At 49.2% G+C, this 18,040-nt stretch overlaps 1 protein-coding gene across 2 annotated transcripts in view; it reads right to left on the bottom strand.

Moving 5' to 3' along the window:
• Nucleotides 1-599: 599 nt before the first annotated feature.
• Nucleotides 600-18,040, bottom strand: part of GLT1D1 (glycosyltransferase 1 domain containing 1) — a 32,011-nt gene continuing 14,570 nt past the window's right edge. The window contains exons 5-12 of one of the 2 annotated variants that reach the window (XM_038152157.1): nucleotides 17,975-18,011; nucleotides 17,832-17,888; nucleotides 15,702-15,797; nucleotides 14,628-14,677; nucleotides 9,633-9,676; nucleotides 8,411-8,576; nucleotides 4,904-5,002; nucleotides 600-1,232 (exon numbers count right to left, since the gene is read on the bottom strand). In XM_038152157.1, coding sequence (XP_038008085.1) covers nucleotides 1,086-1,232; nucleotides 4,904-5,002; nucleotides 8,411-8,576; nucleotides 9,633-9,676; nucleotides 14,628-14,677; nucleotides 15,702-15,797; nucleotides 17,832-17,888; nucleotides 17,975-18,011 — 696 coding nt within the window. In that variant the 3' untranslated portion in view covers nucleotides 600-1,085. The remainder of the gene's footprint in view (nucleotides 1,233-4,903; nucleotides 5,003-8,410; nucleotides 8,577-9,632; nucleotides 9,677-14,627; nucleotides 14,678-15,701; nucleotides 15,798-17,831; nucleotides 17,889-17,974; nucleotides 18,012-18,040) is intronic. The other variant, XM_038152158.1, reaches the window with a different exon arrangement.

Raw genomic sequence — 18,040 nt, 5'->3', positions numbered from 1 at the left:
CAAACCTGCTGCAGTGTATGAAATGCATCCTGAGCAGCCACAAATAAGAACAAACAGCAGCAAAACACACAGTGAGCTGAAAATACCTCCACCCCCATCCCTCTTCATAGGTCTCATAAATCTTTCAATAAATAAGTAAATCACAGAGGTACCAAAGGAACTGGCAAAGCAAGAGGTAGTTCATGGAACAAAACATCTCTGGCACAGCTCTGGCACCTGGGCAAGCTCCTGCCCTGCTCCCAGGGGCAGCATGCAGGCTCAGGAGGGCCGGGCTGCTCTGGAGGGGCCCAGGGCAGCAGAGATCACCCTGTGCCCCTCCCTGTGCCCCTCCCTGTGCCAGCAGCAGCACTGCCTTGGCTCGGTGTGACCCCTTGCTGCCCCAGGGATGGCTGCAGGAGGCTGTGGGGCCAATAACTCACTGCTCTGCTCGTGCAGCCTGGGCTGGAGCAGCAGGGGTGTGATGTGCACACTCCTGGCTGTGCCCACAGGGCTGCCAGGGTGCAGCACATTGCACCGTTCCTGATGTGCACACTCCTGGCTGTGCCCAGAGGGCTCACAGGGGCTGGGAGGCAGCACAGTTCCTGATGTGCACACTCCTGGCTGTGCCCAGAGGGCTCACAGGGGCTGGGAGGCAGCACATTGAACATTCCCTGATGTGCACACTCCTGGCTGTGCCCGTGGGGCTCACAGGGGCTGGGAGGCAGCACATTGAACATTCCCTGATGTGCACACTCCTGGCTGTGCCCGTGGGGCTCACAGGGGCTGGGAGGCAGCACATTGAACAGTGCCTGATGTGCACACTCCTGGCTGTGCCCACGGGGCTGCCAGGGTGCAGCAGGGTCCCTGTGAGCTCTGTGTGCCAGCAGTGCCCTGCCCTGGGAGCTCAGAGCAGCAAACACCCGGCCCCTGCCCCAGGGCTGCCTCCTCTGCTGCCCCCAAACTGAGCCTGCTCTGGGCTCAGCCCTGTGGCTGGGGGTTGATCAAACAGAATAGCAAAGTCTGAGTATTTTTCTAGAAAGACCCCAAGAGAAACCCAAACCCAATCACATTTCCACTGTTAAGGTGCTCTGCTGGAGCCTGCCCAGTCACTGCAGTCTCTGCACAAGGTTCTGGTAGGTTTTCCTTTCCCCTTCCCAGGAATGATGCTTCTCCACGTAGTCTTTGGCCCTGGTTACAATTTCCTTTTCCAGAACGGGGTCGCTCATTAAACTCTTGGACAGTGCAACAAACTCCTAAGAAAGATGAAAAAAAGAATCAGTTGAAAGTTCTTTGAAAAGGCCCTAATGATTCTGCAATAGCTGGTACCTGTCCAACTGTGAGGCAATCTGGGACGCTGTCCTAAGTCCTTTTTCAAGGTAAGTACCATACTTCATTTATAAAAATGATCAATAAATAATAAAATTCTTATTTTACACAGCCCACCAAGTAAGACGTTAAAAATCAAAGACAATTCAAATTTAATGACACAAAAATTGTCTGCCTACCCAATGGGTGGAAACCCAGGCTGGTTGTGAATGAATGCCTGTTCTGCATGGAGCACAACTGGCAGCAGATGTTTGAGCTCAGCTCAGCTGAACTTTTACCTGATTGCTGCTGCCCCTTCAGTGAATGTTATGGTAAAGCTACAAAAGTCCCAAACCTTTTCAAACTATTCACTTTCAACTTACTCACACTTTTCCCAAACTCTTCACAAACCCAGTGTAAGGGCATGCAGCACCTGGGCAGGCACAGCTACAGCAGGGTCAGCTCAGCAAACACCAAAAAAAGCCATATATTCCCTTTAACTTCACCGGGCAAACCAGCAGAGCTCAAAGATCACCACTGTCCTCTGCCTGCTCCTCTGCCTCTCGTTTACTTCCAGGCAGGAGAAATTGTGAGCCTCAAACAGGTGAAAGCAGAGCTGATGTCTGAACTAATCTGTTCTGAGCAGCTGCTCCAATTTTCCATCAAGAGACACCTTGCAGGGCTTCAGCTGATTACAAATGTGCTCAGCTGTGTGCAGAGCATGCCTCGCTTCAGCCAGGAGAGCAGACAGCTCTGGTGTCAGTGGGAAATGAAGATAATGTATCACCACACCATTGGTAGTGAAGATCAGTGCCCGGGGACGGGGGACAGAGAGGCTGGGAGGAGGAGATCCATTATTTACACATCTGGCAGCTGTGGAGGGAGATATCCCAGCTGAGAGCAGAGTTAAACCAACATCAGCTTAAGGAGACAACTGTCCTTGAAAATGTGAGCCACAGAGCGTCTGAGCACCTGCACAGCTGTGAAATCTTTGGCTGAACTCTGGATTTTGTGGATGAACTCTGCTGCTGCAGGGCACAGTGCAGAATGTGACCCCCGGGCCACGCTGCTGGGGGTCACTGCACGGGGCACGGCCACCGCTGGGGCTGTCCCTGCCAAGACAAAGAGCAGGAAACCCAACAGCCACAGAGCCCTTCTGAGCAAAGCTTGGACCCAGGGAGACAATGAGGAGATTTCCGTGCACACAAGTGAACAGAGACCTCCCACTCTCCATCACAGCACGAGCTGGGTCTCAGCCCCTGCCCTGGCAGAGCCCCGGGCTGCGTCTGTCAGAGCCGACCCCAGCTCCACGGGGAAGGGGGGAAAGGCTCCCCTGACCTCTGCTGCCTTCATCCCATTGCCTGGAAAATCACAGTAATGATTCTCTTCCCACCGAACCACATCCCCAACTTTAATTTTATGCTCCTGTGGAGGATTTTATTTAAAGTAATGTTTAAAAGTAATTTATGTAAATTACCTAAGAGCAGAAGCAGCAATGTAACATTTCTTGACAGGTAGTCCTATTAGCATTCTTTTAAATTGTGGATATGGAGGACAAAAACTTGGAAACATGTAAATGATAGAAGAAATGAGATCCTTATTCACAGTTACAATACTTAGGGCTGAGAATAATTGCAGGAAAAAATGCCAAACTGAGTCCAAAGCATAAAATTTAAGAAAATGCAGGAGAGAGAAAAAGCAAATGGAAAAATCTCTCAGGAGGGGCCAGTAAGGACTTCTCAGCTTTATCCTCCTCCTCCTCCTCACCCAGTGAGACCCCCACAAGTCACTGCAATGCCCTGGAAGCCAATGGGAGCACTCACTGTGACTTACCTGGGCTCTGCCTCGTACCTCTGGAGCAGCTGCCTTGGCTTGTCTGCAGCTCTGGCTGCTCAGCCTCAGACAGCAATAATTCACTTTCCAGGTGTCTCCCCTGACTACAGGTGACTTGCATTTCAGCTGTGGTTTTGTGCTGAGTCTGACAGGCAGCATGCACACCTCTGAGCTCTGTCAGGATATCCAGCATTCCGTTTTGCTGTCCCAGCAGCCCGTGGTACATAAACTGCAGGGAGGCAGCACGTCTCCAGCACGCTCTGCTGGATCTGTGATAATTGCACACATGTTTATGCACTCCCATGTTTTGTTGTAGCTTCAGTTTGGCTGAAAGAGGGGTCAAATCCACAAGTGGCCTCTCAAAGCTAAGGGCATGGCTTCCAGCAGCCCAAGGGAAGGAGGTGATCCCTGTGCTGGCTTTCTCCTTGGGGCTATCCATTCTCCTACCAAACCTTTACTCCCACTCAGTGGGTATGATTAACGTGCAGGTGGCAGCAGAACTGTGGGAAAGCTGAGGCTCAGCTGTAAGTCAGAACCCAGAGAAACAGCAGCAAATCCTCTCCTGTCCCTCCAGAAGCACCCTCACACCTGCCCTTTCCACGGGCACTGCTCCACCACAGACACAGGCCTTGCTCCACAGCAGCATCCATAACACACCCAGTTTTCTCCTGGTAAATTGACCAATCATCCCTAAAGAAAATGTCAACTCCTCCGTGTAGTACCTCAGATAAATCCTGGCTAATATTCTGCAGAGACACAAACACAGGTATCCAGGAGATAAAGCTGGAAAATGAGTGCACTGAGTGAAAAATGGGAATAATTCCTCAATTACCCCGAGAGCTGCACGGGTGCCACAGCTCACACATAATGAAAATAAGATGCATGGTTAATATATTATTTATATCGTGAAAGTAAGTCTGCAATTAAACCAGTTCAGAGCAGTTCAGCAGCCAGGAGGAGGCGATTGCCAAGCAGCAGCAGTGACCCAGGGAGGCAGTGCCAGGGGTACCAAACAGAACCATACTTGAACTGCAAGAGTTTTTCTACTAAAAGCTCCTCCAAAACCAAGCAAGAGGATTCACCTTCCAGAAACACAACAGGATGCATTAATCACACAGGCCACAAAGTAAATAAATATGTTTTCTACTTTGCAAAACTATCAAATGGTGAATTCTAGTATGTCTTCTTAATCTTGAGTTGGATGAAACTCTGAGGGAATCTTTTTCTGGGAGTCATTTTCCACGGCATCATGAATATGTAACAGCAAAGCCCTAATGCAGGAAAATACGCTGAAAGGAAAATCTCCAGCATTTAAATACGGGCAGTGTTCCCTCTCTTCCCACTCTTACTTAACTTCCCCGAGACTTCATCCGAACACTTTGCTTAATTTTATCATTAATTTCTCTGACTGAGCAATATCTTGCCTCTAAAAATACCTTCCATGAACACTGCCTGCTCGAAATGACAGCAGACGTGCCTCTGAAATGCAGGCTCGTTCTCTGGGGAGCTGCAGCGTGCCCAGCACCAGCTCCTGCAGTGGCTGAAGGGAGACCTGGCACACCCGGAGCATCTGCAGGGCTGCTTGGGAACCTTCAGAGCCCAGAGCAACAAGTGAGCAGCTGAGAAACCTTCAGCAAGGCTGACACCTAGGACAGGCTCCCTGAACTGCACAGGCAGGGCAGGCAGCTCCGGAGGAGGCTGAGCCAGCTGCTGCAGGAGACACCAGCTGGGCACGCACGCCCAGGGCTGGCACAAAAACCAACCCAGAGCCCCGTGGTCTTCTTACCTGGGGAGTTGAAAAGAGCAGTCCTGTCTCCTTGTGCTTTATTATTGCTGCATTCCCAGGAATGTTCCTGGCCAGCACTGGAATTTCTAAATCCATTGCCTAGAGGAATATAGAAAAAGGAAACAAGGATTTATAAGGATTCATGGATTTTGAGGTGCTAACAATTACAATTTTAATAAGAAAAGCACAAACAACAACCCAAACTTCTTTCCCACCTCTCCAGATTTGTGATTGAAAAATAGCATTCCCCAGAGAGCTCTTTAGAGAGCTGAGCTGCAGCTCTGAGGTGTGCAGACCCGGGGCCCTCAGCTCTGTGCTCTGGATCTGAGCCTTCAATCACCATTGATGAATTGGGCACTCTGGAGATGCACTGACTGTAAAAGCAGAAATATTCATTTTGTGCAATTATCACAGTGCCAAATGAGGAAGAAATTCCCTCCCCCAAATCTTCAGTCTGTTTCAGACTGATTCCCTGTCACTCCAGAGTCAATGCAGTTTTAATTGCTGTCATTACAGACCTGCATGAGGAGCAATTTTCCTTCAGTCCACACAGCAAGGAAACAAATCTCCAAGGAGAAAAATATGATTTTTTATAGTTGGGACAAAACTGAAGAGACAAATAGCCAGGCTGATAAGGTACAGGAAGGGACTGCTGGGACTTTGCAACATATTTTAATAATTTAATATACCCAAGAAAAGCCCTGTTTAAATCACCAGTGCAGGTGTATTAGTCTGACCGTAGCATTTCCATAGCCCTGGCACAAAAGCAGATACTTTGCAGCAGTTAGTGCTAAAAATAACAACCCTTAATGATAAAACCTGTTCTACACTCTGTGTCTGAAACCACCAGATTATCAGGGGTCATTCAGACACAACGAAGCTGCAGAGCTGATGATTGACTGAAGCTGAGCACCAAGTTTATATTTAATTTTCTGTCATTCCCAAACTCTAAAGGGAAAGACATTTGTTCTGTCTCAGACTGGGAGGGCAGGAACTGCTACACAAGAAAATCTTCAGGTCCCCAGATGCACAGGTACCAGTGAATTACAGCTACTAAAGGCAGAACAGATGGCCAAAGACTTCAGATGCAGGCTGCCTTTATGCCACCGGCCTCAACAAATGGATTGGGCTGTAAATAATTACTGCAAGAAGTGGCTTCAAATTTAATTTAGATACTTCGACTATTTTCAAGCAGTAAAAAGAACCATTTGCATTGTTGAAAAGATGTATAATTTACTGACCTAGCTTCCAGGAATAACAGCATCAAACAACATTTTAGTCCACTGGCCATCTGTTTTGTTACATTATTTTGACTGCAAATGTGTTTTGCTGCTGCTGCAGGAGGATGCAGGGTGCAAATTGAAGCTGTGGGGATGTTCCCCAATAAATATCTCTACTCAGCAACACAGGGCTGGCAGAGCAAAGGCAGGGTTTATTTAGCACTCTGTCCTCTGCACTTCCCTCATTTTCTTCCTTCTAGCCCATGCATCTTCTTGCTGGCTCTTCAGCTCGACTGCTTTACACATCCCTTCCTCTCTCGTGCTTTACTTTGATATTGCTGCACGTGTTGGCCAGACTGGACTGTGCCTCACAGCACAGCACAGCCTGTCCAGCCTCCTTTCCTACAATTTCCAGTTGGCTTCTTTTTGGTAAAGCCTAGGAACGTGCTGAGTTTGACAGCAGCTGGAATACCCCTGAGAGCAGAGCAAAGGGCTGCAGTGGAATGGTGCCCAGTGCACACCCTGTGTCAGAGGAGCAGGGGGAACACAGAAACCTTTCAGCCTTCTCCACCCTCCCGTGCCCAGGAACTGCACAGCTCCTGGGCTCTCAGAGGAAGAGATGCATTTTTAATGCCTGCTCTAATGTTTTGTTTTCTCTTCTTCAAATGCCAGCCACAAACAGATCAGTTACAGGCAAATCTGAGGGATCTCAGAACCAGCTGACAGAGTCATTAGTGATGGCTCCTGGCTCTTCCACACCTCGAGGCAGGTGGAACTAGATGGGATTATCCATTTATCTCATTTATCTATTATATATTTATCTCACTCTGAAACACTGTTTACAGATTCATGACCTCGTTAAGTGTTGAACTTTGAGGACAATCAGAGTTGCATTTCCAAACTGCAGCCTGTTTCCTCCAGCCTAGGAGCAGGAGATTTTGATGCAGGGATTTCTGCCTTGTTATCTAACCAGATCTCAGAAGATGGCCCTTCCTGCTGCTGGCCATGCCAGGAAGGAACTGCACTGTCCTGGACTGCCTCTTCCTGGGAGAGAGAGGTGTCACAGCGGGCTGTGTCATCAGCATGTCTCAAACCCCACTGCACAAACACACAAATCCCAAACTTTGGAATCTGCCCCGATGTCCTGTCACCCTGAGCCTGCAGGACAGCCTGAGCACACAGGCACTGCTGTGTCTCCTCAGGGCCCTCCTGCTTTGCTTTGCTCCTGCCTCACCCCTGGGCACTCTGGGGAAATAAATCAGGTTGGTTTTTGGTCAGCTGTTCTGGGAGAAGCCCTGAGGGGAACATGGAGCTGGTGAGGAGGAGGTGACAGAGGCTGAACTTGCCCTGGAGCCAGGGCTCTGCAGCTCCACCCCAAGCACAGAGTCTGCCTGGCCTGACACAGCTGCAGGGCTGGAAATGTCACAGTCTGGAAGCGCTGCAGCAGAGCTGAGCTGCTGGGCAGGAGCAGCTGCCACCCCTGGGCAGGGGCATTTGGGATGAAATGCACCCCTGCTGCCTCACAGCACCTGCCCTTCCTCGTCCCTGTCATGCTCCCTTGGTTCTCGCTCAGGAGGACTCTCAGCTGAGTGGGAATGCTGGAAATGCAGCTCATGAGGAGCAGAAATGGGAGCTCATTTATATTGCATACCATATTCAAATGGTGTGATAACTTCTGCGACCATGATGAACCAACATTCAGCACCCACCAGACAAATGGAATAATGAAACTTGGCCCAAAGAACTTCCACTTCAAGTACACTTATTTTTTCTGAGAAAGCCCTTGATACTAAGCAGTGCCCTACTCTGACAGGTATGAAATAAAACTGGTTATTAATTTTCAATACTGATGGCAAAAGGATTAACTGAGCGTGTCATTCATTCATTAATCATTCCAGAATTAAATAACCAAATACAGCTCTTAGATTGCTTTTTGAAGGGATGTAAAAATAAATGAAAGTCCATTCTAGCAGCACTATAAGGAAGTGGGTGTTGAATCAAGCCTAGTGACAACCCCAGAATGATTTCTATCTCAGGTCTGCATTGTTAATTTAGCAGGATTGATAAAATTACCTTCTATCCTTTAAAAACAAATAGAGAAAGCATAACAAACCGTCAGTCTAAGGGAAGAAAACCTTAATTGCCAACACGTGAAGAAGGAAATATTTAAATTTTGCCTTCACTAGCTTTGAAATATGGCCACGAAACGCTGACAGCCATTTCCAGCGACACAGGGTGGTTCAGATGGAGGAAACCCCTGTGAATGACCCCCAGCAGGTGGCCTTACCTCCAGGATGGCAGCAGACATGCCCTCGGAGATGGAGCTGTTGACCAGGGCCAGGCAGCTCCTGAGAGCAGCGTGCAGCTCCTGCTGGGGCAGCTCCTGCAGCACATGCACCCCGGGGGCCCTGCGAGAGCAGAGAGCTGCTGAGGCAGCCACAGGGAAAGCAGCCCTGCAGAGAGCTGCTGAGGCAGCCACAGGGAAAGCAGCCCTGCAGAGAGCTGCTGAGGCAGCCACAGGGAAAGCAGCCCTGCAAGAGCAGAGAGCTGCTGAGGCAGCCACAGGGAAAGCAGCCCTGCAGAGAGCAGAGAGCTGCTGAGAAAGCCAGAGGGAAAGCAGCCCTGCAGAGAGCTGCTGAGGCAGCCACAGGGAAAGCAGCCCTGCAAGAGCAGAGAGCTGCTGAGGCAGCCACAGGGAAAGCAGCCCTGCAGAGAGCTGGGGGAACCCTCCCTGCCAGGGGGCACCCAACAGCTGCCCAGGGCACGTGGGATGCTCCAGCCCTGGCTGTGTCCAGCTCGGACAGGGCTGGGGGCTGTCCCTGCCATGGCTGGGAGGGTGGAACTGGGGGATCTGTTGTGAGATTTGCAGGGTCCCAGGATGAGGGAAGAGATGAGGATCTTGACTCCATGTTCCAGAAGGCTGAGTTATTATATTGTGATATATATTATATTAAAAATGCTAAACTAAAACTGAAAGAACAGAGAGAAAGGATCCATCAGAAGGCTGGGCAGGAACAGAAAGGAATGAATAACAAAGGCTGTGACTGAGCAGAGTCTGAGCCAGCTGCATCCTTGATTGGGCATTCATTAGAAACACCTCCATGGACCAACCAAGGCAGCACCTGCTGCATCCCACAGCAGCAGAGAGTTCTTGTTTGCATTTCCTTCCTGAGGCTGCTCAGCTTCTCAGGAGAAGAAAATCCTGGCAAAGGATTTTCATAAAATATCACGGCAACAGGGATCCTTCAGCCAGCCCAAACCCTCCCAGTTCTGTCAATAATAAATCTAAATTGAGTCAATCAGATGGGATTTAACCCAAACCATCAACGTACAGCTTATTCTAGAATGTTCAGTGTCTGGAATACCTGGTCTGAGAGTGTTCCATGCCCAGTGACCCCACCAGCCTTGTCAGCCCCGCAGAGCTGTGCAGGACACTCATTTGAATATTCACATTTAACGGGGCAGCCGAGTGCCCTCCTTCAGCAGAGCAGGGGAACAGAGCTCCTTACCTTTTGACTCTCTCCTGGACTTCACTGGTGAAAACTGGATCAACCTGGACAGGAGCACACACAGAGGTCAGGTTTGAAACACCCAGAGAAATAAATAAAGTTTAGCACATTTTTAATCTAAAATACTTAAAATGCTGAGCTTTAAAACCATACCACAGATGTGTTACTCAGTTGTGTCAGAGGCCTGGTGTGCCAGCTCCTGGGTGAGTGAGGGGCAGGGCAGGGCTGTGCCCAGGGACTGTCCCTGTGTTCACTGGGTGAAAATGGGCTCCAGGGGGCTCGGGGAGCAGCTGGCTGGAAACTGAGACACTCACGTGGGTGCTACTCACGAGCTCTGGCAGAAAGACTTGGTGGAAATCTAACACACACGAAATTCTAACCCCCAGTAAATAACAAACACAAAATTCCCAACCCCAGTAAATAACAAACACAAAATTCCCAACCTCAGTAAATAATAAACACAAAATTCCCAACCCCAGTAAATAACAAACACAAAATTCCCAACCCCAGTAAATAACAAACACAAAATTCCCAACCTCAGTAAATAATAAACACAAAATTCCCAGTAAATAACAAACACAAAATTCTAACCCCCAGTAAATAACAAACACAAAATTCCCAACCTCAGTAAATAACAAACACAAAATTCCCAGTAAATAAGAAAATTCCCAGCCCCAGTAAATAACAAACACAAGATTCCCAGTAAATAACAAACACAAGATTCCCAGTAAATAACAAACACAAAATTCCCAGTAAATCACAAACACAAGATTCCCAGTAAATCACAAACACAAGATTCCCAGCCCCAGTAAATAACAAACACAAGATTCCCAGTAAATAACAAACACAAGATTCCCAGTAAATCACAAACACAAATTCCCAGCCCCAGCAGAAGTGGAAGGCATGCTGCAGTTGTTGAAGTTGTCTAAGCTGGTGATTAACTCCAGCAGGTTTATTTACAAAGCTTTGCTCTGTCTGCTGCTTTCATTTAGCATGATTACAAGAAATAAACAGAACTCGAAAATCCTTAGCTAGACACAAAGAACAGAGCTCAGCTTTTTAAGAAGGCTGACTGACTACATTAGATTGATACATGATGGCTTGAAGGGAATAACATGACTTTTTAATGTATATTAATATTTTGGGTTTGGGTGCTGGTTTTTGTTCCAGATTATGAGATAGAAAACACTCACAAAGGGTTTTAGAAAACACTCCTGGTAAAAAGTCTGGATTTATTTTATAACTATGGTTGTATGCTTTGAACACAAAATTATTTATTTAATGAAAATTTGGCTTCATAAATGAAAAAATTCAATTAAGGAATTCAACTAAGGAATCAATTCTTACTGAATACAAAAAATAAAAGCCTTGCTTAACTGCTTTAAAAAGTATTTTTTCTATTTCAAACTGAACTTCCCAACTGCTATTCCTATATAAAACTATTTTCAGCTTTTCCCCCAAAGTTCTATTTTGATGCCACACAAATGTTAACTCAGACTGAAATAAGGGCCAGGAGCATTTCACAGTCTGAGGCTCCAGCTCTGCAGGGAGAGCAGGTCTCGGGACACTCAGGGTCCTGTCAGAGTGCCACCAGAGTGCTGCAGGTGAGGGGCTGGAGGAGTGTGCAGAGATCCTCCCTGGGGACAGGGGGAGCTCCCTGAGTGTCCCCTCCCTGGGGACAGGGGGAGCTCCCTGAGTGTCCCCTCCCTGGGGACAGGGGGAGCTCCCTGAGTGTCCCCTCCATGGGGACAGGGAGAGCATCCCGAGTGTCCCCTCCCTGGGGACAGGAAGAGCATCCCGAGTGTCCCCTCCCTGGGGACAGGGGGAGCTCCCTGAGTGTCCCCTCCCTGGGGACAGGGGGAGCTCCCCGAGGGTCCCATCCCTGGGGACAGGGGGAGCTCCCTGAGTGTCCCCTCCCTGGGGACAGGGGGAGCTCCCTGAGTGTCCCCTCCATGGGGACAGGGAGAGCTCCCTGAGTGTCCCCTCCCTGGGGACAGGGGGAGCTCCCTGAGTGTCCCCTCCCTGGGGACAGGGGGAGCTCCCCGAGGGTCCCCTCCCTGGGGACAGGGGGAGCTCCCCGAGGGTCCCCTCCCTGGGGACAGGGAGAGCTCCCCGAGGGTCCCCTCCCTGGGGACAGGGGGAGCTCCCTGAGTGTCCCCTCCCTGGGGACAGGGGGAGCTCCCTGAGTGTCCCCTCCCTGGGGACAGGGGGAGCTCCCTGAGTGTCCCCTCCATGGGGACAGGGAGAGCATCCCGAGTGTCCCCTCCCTGGGGACAGGAAGAGCATCCCGAGTGTCCCCTCCCTGGGGACAGGGGGAGCTCCCTGAGTGTCCCCTCCCTGGGGACAGGGGGAGCTCCCCGAGGGTCCCATCCCTGGGGACAGGGGGAGCTCCCTGAGTGTCCCCTCCCTGGGGACAGGGGGAGCTCCCTGAGTGTCCCCTCCATGGGGACAGGGAGAGCTCCCTGAGTGTCCCCTCCCTGGGGACAGGGGGAGCTCCCTGAGTGTCCCCTCCCTGGGGACAGGGGGAGCTCCCCGAGGGTCCCCTCCCTGGGGACAGGGGGAGCTCCCCGAGGGTCCCCTCCCTGGGGACAGGGAGAGCTCCCCGAGGGTCCCCTCCCTGGGGACAGGGAGAGCTCCCCGAGGGTCCCCTCCCTGGGGACAGGGGGAGCTCCCCGAGGGTCCCCTCCCTGGGGACAGGGAGAGCTCCCCGAGGGTCCCCTCCCTGGGGACAGGGGGAGCTCCCTGAGTGTCCCCTCCCTGGGGACAGGGGGAGCTCCCTGAGTGTCCCCTCCCTGGGGACAGGGAGAGCTCCCCGAGGGTCCCCTCCCTGGGGACAGGGGGAGCTCCCCGAGGGTCCCCAGACTCTGAGGTTTGGGCAGCAGCACGGGAAGGAGCCCCCTTCACCCCAGCAGCAGAGAGCCCAGGGCTGTGAGATGGAGCAGTGCCCCGCACTGCCTGCAGCCACGGGGAACCCAGAGCAGCCACCAGAGGAAGCTGGATGCTTTAAACAAAACTTTAAAGTTTGTGGCCTTAACTTTGTTTTGTTTTTTGGGGTTTTTTTTTAAGTTTCATAAGCTCCTATTCTTGGAATATGGAGCCGCTGAAAATTAGCTGCTGTTCCAAATTTCATTCTAGGAATGAACAAAAGGAAAGCTGGAAGGGGAGACAAATGGTGCAAGGTTTACATAACACAGGCCTCAGTCCTGCAGCATTACCTCGATTGCACCACTGAGACAATCACACACAGAAATACAGAAAATACTGTATAATCTTACGGCAGCAAATAGATCACCTCATGGAGGTAAAGCAGAAATAGAGAGGGGCCTTTGTTCTTTCTCTTCTTAATTAATATACTCTTACTGTATGGGCTTTTAATATTCACAGTAAAAATTACATGCTTCGTAGATGGTGGCACTGATTTTCTGAAGATTTTTGTGGTTTGAGAAGCAACCTGAATAAGAAGAGTACAGCTAAATACCAATAGAGCTGAGATGTATTTTTTCCTTTAGAAACATTTTAGTTCCATGAGACAAATATGCTCTAAAATGTTTTAAGGAGGTTCAGCCCTTGATCCAGCCTGTGCACTGCCACTGGGTTATTTCTGGTCTGTAAAGACATCCGTTTATGAAAAAGTGAAGCAAATTTAAAAAGACAACTAAAACGTTTATAAAATCCTCACTGGAGGCAGCAAGTGCATCTTTCGACTCTAAAGCACAGCTTCATTTCACCTGCTCTAGATTTGCCTTCCACACCAGTTCCCTTCCAATCATTTTGTGTATTAGCGTGGCAAAGAGCCCAGATAAAACAAAAATGTGAAAACAGCTTTTAACAATAAAATCCAATGTCCCCAAATTTGCAAAGAATAAAACTGAATGAGAAAACCAGAGAAATTGTTCTTATTCGCCTACTGAGCCTGTATTTGTTTCTTTTGTAAAGCAAATTGCCTGCAAGTTTGCAGGCTCACGTGGAGATGAATCAGAGGTGAGACTGATACAGAGGAACCCATCACCCAGATGAGCAGGGAGGCTTTTAGTCCCCTCAAGCAGCAGTGAGAGTCTGTTTCCCATGACACAGCTGCCTCCCCAGGCCTTTCCCTGCCTGAGCCAAGGCTGCAGGCTGCCTTTCCAAGCAGGATCTCTGATTTCCCTCTCAAAGCCCTGCAATTGCTTTTGTAGCCTCAGCACAAAGTTCCACAGGCAGCACACAGAAGCACAGGAACCAGGACAGAGGCAGAGCTCTGAGATTATCCTGACGTGGGGATGGATGAAACCCTCAGTTTGAGGTTCTACAAGGAAAAGGAGCCGGGCTGGGTTTGTGGGCTCCAGCTCTGCCCGTGCTGCTGGTGTCAGACAGCAGCTGACATCCTTCTGCAGCTGCTGATTAGCAGCTGGTGACTGTGTCTGAGCCCAGCCTTGGCACCAAGGCCCGGGAATGGACCAGGGACCCAGTGCTCCCCGTGAGCAGAGGTGACAACAGGGATCACAGCACTGAAATCCTCATTTTCCTGAGGGAAAAACCTCTCCTAGATGGCAACTGCTGCCTTTCAAATCATTTGATAGGCTCGTTTCTGAGTTATTCCTATTGAAAGGGGCATTGCTGGTATTTCATTGCAGCAGTACACATTTTAGCAGTTTGTGAGTGTCTAAAACCCCAGAGGTGTAGCAACAGTGGCCAAGAGTCAAACCCAAGTCCTTTGATGGTTTTTCTGTTCAGAACTCCTGCCTGGGATGGAGTGAAGCAGTGAGAACAGGGCTGGGCTGCCCCAGTGTCTCCTCCTGGAAAAGCCTGGGAGCCCCTTCATTATCCTGAGCTTTGGAACTCCAGCACCACTGGCACAGCTCAGACTGCTGGGAGCAGCCTTTGCGAGGTCTGGGGCTGGAGCTCCCTGTCTCTCACAGGAATCCTCTGACCCAGGTTCACTTTGGAAGAGAGCTGAGGTATCTCAGATGAGGGAAATGGAAATATTTAGAAATAAAAATTACAGCAGCAACTTACTGCAGGTCCAATAATGCCCAGATGGACACTGGGATCCTTCCTGTGCCAGTCTGAAACAGAAGAGGAACAACTGTTTTATTAATAAAAGTTATTACTTGTTTAATCAGTATAAATGGCTCCACGATTAAAGAAGAATTAGACAAATATTGTATTGCTACTTAAAAGACTGAATGTGCACCAGATTCCATGCTCAGCCCTCACATTACTCCTCAGAATTCAAATATTAGCATATCTGAAAGTTAGTCTTTAGCCTTTCTGCTTCATGCAATCTCTTCTGACTCAAGGGTTATTTAACTCAGCTGAGATATTAATTTTGAATCACTCAAGAGAACAATGCTCCGTGTAACGCAGTGATTCTGGCCACTGAGCCAAAATCACTGGAATATTTTCCTGTGTCAAGGAACGTGTGGCAGTAACTGCAGCCATTACCATCGTTACTCAGTGATGTGCACAGGAGACACCTGCTGCTCTCTGCACCCAGAATACACCAGAGCAGCTCACTCCACACTGCATTTGTTCCTCAGCATCACCAGGCTTCAAGGGCTGTAAAAGTCACTCGAATAGTGCAGAATTTCCAGCTCAGGATGCTTGAACCTTTTACAGACACAAACAGAGCCTGACAAAACATTCCCTTTTGTGCCACGAGGAAACTTCAGCCTAGCCTGAGCAGAGCCAGAACAACGGGTGGTAAAATTTGTTTGCAGCTTCAATGGCATTAATTAGCACACATGCAAATCAATGCACCAGCCACGGGACAGACAGATAAAAAGTTGTTTTGAAGTAGATGATATTTTCTTTTGTCTTCCATCAATATTGCATGTAACAGCAAAACAGTTTTCTCAGCAAGCAGAACCATCAAATATTGCTTTGATTTGAATGCTCTGTTATTCCCAGCGGGATGGAAACGACATGGCACAGAAATAATGTGTTGAGCAGATCAATGGTTACATAAGAATTTCTTTTTTAAATGTAAATATATGATGATGTTTCCTGCAATGAATAAAACAGCCCATGCCAAACTTACAAACATCAGAAGAATGCACCGAGTGACAAACCAGGACGGGCAGAACTGACCTGAGAAAGCTTCCACCAAATACAGAGGGTCCTTGACTCTGCGGAGCCCACAGACCAGGAGGAACAGATGGACCCTGCCCGGGCCTGCAGCAATGCCTGGGACACAGGATTGTCACACGGTGAGAGAGGGAAACCCGACTGCAAACGCTCACGACCGAGCACACGCGGTGGCAAAAGCAGCAAGGAGTGGATCATGAACCATTACCATGACTCCCCGTTTCCTGCTCTGCACCAGTCCCAGCCTGAGAGTTTACAGAGTTTTACAGGGCACGGGGGTGTATCTGCAGAGGCAGTCAGTGTGCAGGGCCTGAGAAAGCTCTGCTGGTGCTCCTGGAGCCCAGAGCCAGCTGTGGGCCTGGCAGCTGAACGGCTCCAGGCAGCTCTCAGTGGTTTTATCCTAAAAAGAACAGCTTTGCATCCATCCACTGACCACCTGTTTCCAGATATGAGATTTGGCCAGTCAGTATGGGTCTCAGAGCTCCTGATCTGGCACTTTTTGCAGTTAAAAACCAGGAAATGGCCCATGGTTCTCAATCCCTGAATGCCAGCACTGCTACAGGACAGTGAACTAGAAATTCAATTATTGCACAGCATTTATTTCACACTTCTTGCTAAGACACAGATGAAAAATAGCTTGGGGTGGGTGCTGTGCTCTGCATCCTGTCCTGGGAATCCTGAATGTCACAAATGCTCAGGGGTTCTGCTAAAGATAGGCAAGGGTTACCTGGAGAAATATTCCTCCCAAAAATCACCAAGTGCCTTTAAACACGCAATAGAACTTCATGGAAAAAGTCTTAAAAAAAAAAAATAAATCACAAATGCCATGAGCTGAAGGAGACTGGACAGCTTCCTCTGCATCGAAGCTCAGGGTCTTCTCAGGGGCACACTGTGCACGCCCACACTGCCAAAATCCCATCCTTCTGAGCACAACTGCCTCCTGCTGCTCAGGGCTTTCTCCTGGTTGCTCCAAGTTTAGTGGAATTTTAAACACTTCGGAACTGCAAATGCCCAGAAAAAAGCAATTCACTGAGAACTCCTAATTAGTCCCTGGAAAGCACAAAGGTACAGCCAAAAGGCCTGAGCCCACGTGCAGTGTTAAAAGGAGTGGAAATTGTAGGCTGCCACCAGAGATGGACATAGGCAGCAGGCAGAGAAGAGAAATGAGATGAAACAGTCATAAAAACAATACTGAATAATCTGATGCCAGTTTTCAAGTTATTATTTAATAAGGCACAGATGTTAGAGTCACATTTTAGTTTGCTTCTCGTGCACATTATGAATTATTTTGCACTTTTGCATTAGCACGCATTAGGCAAAAAACTGTCTCTAATACATCAGAAATTCACTTTAGGGGGAGCTGCCCCCTCCTCAATCTGTTGACTGCTCATTTAATCACAAAATGGTTGGACAAGGGATCAAATCAACACCGGGGCTGCGCTAGCAAGTGACAAATCATTTCACTTCAGGAAAGTATGAATCTTAGTGGCACCGTGCTCGGGGGCTGTCATTTACTGGGAACAGAAGAAGCTCCCAGGGCTCAGTGTCAGTCTGGCTCTGGCTGTGAGTGATGGCACACACCTCCTGATGGGACAGAGCCACGGGCTGGGGAGGACACGTGCAGGGGGAACAGCTGCACCACCAGAGATCAGGCTGAAGGGTGCACACCTGGAACCTTTGCACCAGGCTGAAATGCCAATCAATCACCCTTCTGGGCAAAGATGACGTGATTAAGGCATTGCCACCGGCAGGTGACTGGGAATTGGGTGACCTGGCCCTGCTCTGGTGGCAGCTGCAGCCCGGGGACCAGAGCAGCACTGCTCTCTCCCCAGAGCTGCAGCAGCCCAGGCTGTCCCACAGCTCAGAACGAACTGCAGCGACCCTGCCCCACCCGGGAGCCCCCGGGCAGCTCAGCCCGGGCCAGAGCAGAAATTCAGAGCCACCCCGGTGAGCCAGACCCACCCGATGGACATTCTGCCATTTTCTGTGAAATTAAGGCTTTTAACTGTTACTTATTAACTGTTACTTATTAACGATTTCACTGTTACATAATTAGTTAAACTCTAAGTTTCTTTCATCCTTGACACCTGTTCGGAATAAACCCAGCAAACAAAGGGGAGGAATGAGTTTTACCTGCATTTTGTAGGAATCTGTGCCAGTCAAATGTTTCACTGGGTGCAGTTTTAATTCCTGTGTAAAAAAAAAAGAGACTCTCATGTTAAATGTTAAGGGAGCACACAAAGGGAATGGCTTCACCAGCATTTCAAAGCTCTCACCTTGACTTTGGACATAAATTTTCTTCCTAGCATCTGGCTTTAAAGAGAAGGAGAAGAAAAATAACT

The sequence above is a fragment of the Motacilla alba genome, chromosome 15, assembly GCF_015832195.1.
Source record: "Motacilla alba alba isolate MOTALB_02 chromosome 15, Motacilla_alba_V1.0_pri, whole genome shotgun sequence".
NCBI lineage: Eukaryota > Metazoa > Chordata > Aves > Passeriformes > Motacillidae > Motacilla > Motacilla alba.
The sequence above is the reverse complement of the archived record's forward strand: the minus strand, read 5'-3'. Positions and strand labels throughout refer to the sequence as shown.